A 5,024-nucleotide genomic window follows, 5' to 3' on the forward strand; every position below is an offset into this window, starting at 1 on the left:
TTTCCTTGCCTTCATCAAGTATCACCATCATCGTCAATGAAAGTTGGCTTTGACCTGTTCGGTTTCGACGAAACGTACGCCATCCGTGAGACACCGAAAGCTTCGCTTTAAAAAGGGTCGTTTGGTGTCTTTTTGGTCTGTTTAAGGGCGGTGCGCGGTATATCAGCACGTAAACACGCTTAATTAACTTTCAGCATCGCACCGGGAGTGTCTGACTTGTATTTATACAGAAACGGAATACCACAATACCAAATGACTTGTACAGTGAAACCTCGTTAAGCCGTACCTACACGTGGACGCGTAGAGCACACGTACAAACCGGCACTACGGTTTATCCGAATGCGCTAGGTTAAAGGGAAACCGAGTTGGGAATTCGGCTTAACTACGTGTAAAAAGAAACTACGGGTTATGCAGGAACGGTTTAACGAGATTCCAGTGTATTTATATACAAACGGAATCTCACAATACCAGGTGACCACGCGATGAAGTTCGTCGCAAACCTAAGTAACGTACCGATACGTATAAAGTGTGAAAGTAAGCAAAGAAAAAAATGTGGCTCCAAGCCATGCCGTGAGGGTGGTTGGACTGCAAACAAGTGAACTATACACCCACAACGATTACCCATGCGATGACACTTGAATTCTCACACGTGGCTCTACAGAAAGTGAGACCAGAGGCAAGTGAAATGTACTTAACCACACTTTCTATTACTGCACAACGACCTTCACGACTGTTTTATGTTCTTCATCTTCTTCTGGCTGTTCTTCTGGCGTCTTTACTTTCCGTGGTCTACCCAAGGTGGTCTTGAATGAACTAAAGAAGGTGCTATACCGGTCTTCCTCTTTATATATGAAAGCGTGGTGACGTCAGTGCGTGATTTCTGTGCTCTTGGGTACTTTTGCACTCGGAGTAGTTTACGCTACCATAATCTTTACCGGTTATGTGCTGCCTTCTTAGTGATGATAGTTTTCTGCTGACATCGCCATGGAAATCTGCTTGGATGGTAGAGGTATACTGCTCCGCAGTAAAATTTACAAATCACATCACTACCCTGCCATCAAAAGGTACATACATGTAACGTTCAGCGCGATCGTTATGGTGATAAGTGGATTAAGTGGATACTGTTCGTTGACAAAGCGATAGACTCAACAGTTACGCGCAGATTGCGCTTCCGTAATCTGCTGTGCTTCGAGTGTGTCTATCGTAGTTTCTAGAGCGCTCCTACATTTCACCTCGCAGCTTGCAAGTTGGGACTTTAAAAGAGTTGTACCTGTGAACGTACGCGTGGTTTAAGCGCTCTTCGAAACACTGTGGATGTTCTCGCATCAAAAGAATAAAACGCTATCGGGAGTACAAAACAGAAAGAGTCAAATGGCTGTCGAATGGAGCATGGGATGCGACACGTCGATTGCGCGGAGCTCGCCAACTGCACAGGTTTATTACATCGCTGCCGAAGAATGACGCCTGAGACCTGAAACGAAAGCTTACCAACACTGTCGCATGAGGCAACGATGGCCCCTTGGCAATCCATTTCCAAGCATGCAAGTAACAGGGTTACTTGTAACATGTAACAAGTAACATGTAGCAGGGTTATCCGCTTGTTGCCAGCTTTCAACACGTCGTAGATGCTAGAGTGCCGGTCGGGGTCGAAAAAGGTCCCTTTTACCCCGACTTCACGGCGCGGCACTGGATACCACCAACCTTAAACGTTGGGTACCGTTACATTCACATAAACGCCGAGAACCAAGAGAGAGGAGCCCAGCCTTCCCGATAGCCTCGTTGGTGTGGCTTCCGACGAGTATTGCGAAAACCATGGGTTCGGTTACCACCGGGAGAGCATATTTTACCCAACTTGATTTAATTTAAGAAAAAAACACACGTACCCCAACACTTACAATTAGGGAACTCCCTTCAGTACGCCTTCTCTTGCGTTCATAACTGCTGGCTTTCCTTTGGGTGTCTGCGTGTTCGTATGTGTGTGTGTAGGTTCCACTTCTCCCCTCACTCTTCATTGAAAGTTGGTGCTTCTTTTGTCACCTTGTAATTATTGTTTTTTCGCCCACGTTGTAGTCTTAATTCGAGTATGCTTTAGCAGCATTTTAACATGCGCACATGGCGTAGTTTGCTTCCATTTTCTGCGTTACCGCTGCCGTTTGGGTCCCTGTTGCTTCCAAGTGATAAACGAATACCGGCGTGGTTATATGACTCCCGCCTATTACACAAAGAGGCCTTGGTTAAATCCTCAGAACGGCCAACTTGCCGAACGTATTTCTAATACATATGTGCTCAACCGCTCAATCACTTCGATGCCAGTGACGGACCCACGGCAATAGACACACGCCCATAAAATATAACTGTTAACGCCTGTAGCTTAATATAGGCCCCAAAGTGACAAACCGTTGCAAGCAACATGCCACTTTACTAAGCGGGCATAAACATTCCCGCAATATTACGCCAGCTAAGGCTTCATAAATTTTCCCGGAATTGTCCATTCAATGCTCTTGAGCCCGCAAACGCCGCATCTCCGGCAAGCTGCCGTCAGATATGATACCACACTCGAGATACGAGAAGCCGGGCTGCTGCAGAGTGTCAGAAGCAGCAATGCCTTGTCGAAAGCCGCGTGTTTAACGCGTCTTAAGGCTCCTCTTAAGTGAAAGATAAGACCGAATAGGGCGCGCAGACATGTGACGGCGCGTCGATTCCCAGAGCCTTACGCAACGCCCGCCAGGCGGTGCACCGATCGCGCACCCGCTCGAACGGACCCCGAGCGTGCGAAAACAGCGGAGCTGCAGCTGCTGCAGCGGTGTGTACATTCGCCGGGTGCCCTTGAGGCCACTAACCGATACCGGAAGGTCTCCTCATTGCCGCAATTAGAGACGTCGAGCCGCGTCGCTCCAGATAGATCATTCGCCGCCTCTCTCTACGCGGTGTGTGTCAGCCGACGACTCCTCCGCGCTCACCTTCTATCGTGCAGTGCGCGCGGGACGCCTTGAACGGAGGGTAGTGCTGATTGCGAAGAATAAGGAAGGCATGGCGAGCAGGCGGCCTACCTACAAGCGACACGAAGCCACTGGCTGGGTCTTTCCAAGAGACGGCTTCGAGTGGGCCGAATTCGAAGCAGCCTGCAGCTACCAACCGCGCGCTGACGACATCCTCCTCATGACGTACCCCAAGTCCGGCACCACCTGGGTCCAGTACATGCTGTACCTGCTCGTTCACGAGATGAAGCCGGTTCCCGCGGGGGAGCGAATGGACCGCTACGCACCTTACCTCGAGAAAGGAGGCCTCGCTCTGTTGGACACCCTAGAGAAGACGCCCAGACCCATCAAGAGCCACCTGTCCTTCGACGTGATGCCGTGGCACGCTGAGCCCCGGTACGTGTGCGTGCTGAGGAACCCCAAGGACGTGTGCGTGTCGTTGTACCACCACGTGCGCGGGTTCGGCAAGTACTACAACTTCGACGACGGCAGCTTCGACGACTTCTTCGAGGCCTTCTTGGAGGGGGAAGTGGACTCGGCCGACTATCACGACCACCTGCTGTCGCTCTGGGGTCACCGAGGCAAGGAGAACGTCCTGGTGCTCACCTACGAAGACCTCATCGAGCGGCCACTGGAACAGGTGCGCAAGCTGGTGGACCACGTGAAGCCATCTTTCCCCGCTGGCTGGAAGGAACCCGACCTGGGGGACTTGGTTGCCGCTTCGAGCTTCGAGTCCATGAAGGCCCAGAGGCCGGAACAGTGGGCCAGTGCGCGACCGGAGAACATGCCGCCTTTCATTCGCCGAGGTCGGGTGGGGGACTGGCGGAACTACCTCACTGCAGACCAGAACGAGCGCTTGGAGCGCAAGTTTGCCCGCAAACTCGCCGGATCAGGAGCTGATCTGCTATGGCCCAAGGAAATGCAAGGACCCGGTAGCATCTAGCAGTGTCGCGCGAAATTCGAAGCGAATACAGGCGACCACCCCTTGCAGTTCTTCTAAAAAGTACCCCGGCCATACGAAACGTTTTCGTGCCGTAACGATTTCGATGAAGTGCTCAACGTTCAATTGCAAGTGAAATATTTTATGCCAGTCACCCTAGCTTTCTGGCATTGAGCATTTCAGTCTCAATTGGGAAATAAGCCTAATTTCCCGTTGAATAGTTTGCAGACTGCAAATTGTTACCGGAGAAATAGCGCAAGTGTAGCAGCGGTGCTATCGCTGGAGTGATTGTTGGCAATTCAGCTACCGTTATATGAATGCATTTCGATTTAACAATGCAAATAAAACTGTTTTAGGCAATGAGGAGTGCACCTTTCCGGCGAAAGAGAACCATCCTACAGCCTTGAATAACATATGGTAATCATATTGCATTGATTAAAAATGTGCATCTGGATTGCACGTTCTAAAAATATTCTGCTCTAATACACAATTTTATTTTCTTCGTCCTAGAAGCTTCGATTGTATCAGTGGTCTGGGCTAGCGGCCCTACAATTGGCGCAGTCGACAGGAAGATGTAACTGCGCATGCGCAACACATCCCAGAACATGGTCTGATCTTATTAAAGATTAACGAATGAAAAGGTGTAGACTCGCTGGTGGAACGTGTTTCGCGGGTACAGGGATGCAGTGTGTTTGTCGGGTAGCAATAACCGTATCTGCAGCCGAGTCCCTGCTGCACGCAGATTACGCTCTCCCACTTGGTCCCCGTGGAAGACGGTGGTGAACATGCGCATATACCTAGCGTGGCCATGTGGGCATTTCATAAACTGTTTGCGTCACAGAGCTATTTTGAAAATGGGCGTACTTTTCGCACTCTGTGCGAGACGGCGGGAGCACAAGCTAGTTCGTTCAATACAAGAAAAATGGATCAATGCATGCCGCGGCACCCCAGCTATATTTAGCGCAATTTGAAATTGGCGCGAAATGCGTGGTTGGCTACTCGCAGCGTATCAGCTTTCCACTGTGGCCATCACATGTTTGCAACCGCGTCTTCTTCAACTTTGAACAAAACCACGCCGCACCAACGTGTTAGCACACGTACGTTCC

At 50.3% G+C, this 5,024-nt stretch overlaps 1 protein-coding gene across 1 annotated transcript; it reads left to right on the plus strand.

The window, feature by feature from the left end:
• The first annotated feature begins 2,749 nt into the window (after nucleotides 1-2,749).
• Nucleotides 2,750-4,715, plus strand: LOC144137902 (sulfotransferase 1A3-like). Its single transcript, XM_077669922.1, has one exon. The coding sequence runs from the start codon at nucleotides 3,031-3,033 to the stop codon at nucleotides 3,919-3,921; it is 891 nt and encodes a 296-aa protein (XP_077526048.1). The 5' UTR covers nucleotides 2,750-3,030; the 3' UTR covers nucleotides 3,922-4,715.
• Nucleotides 4,716-5,024: the final 309 nt, after the last annotated feature.

The sequence above is a fragment of the Haemaphysalis longicornis genome, unplaced genomic scaffold, assembly GCF_048455015.1.
Source record: "Haemaphysalis longicornis isolate Haplotype H1 unplaced genomic scaffold, Haemaphysalis longicornis Haplotype H1 scaffold_5, whole genome shotgun sequence".
In the NCBI taxonomy this organism is placed as follows: Eukaryota; Metazoa; Arthropoda; class Arachnida; order Ixodida; family Ixodidae; genus Haemaphysalis; species Haemaphysalis longicornis.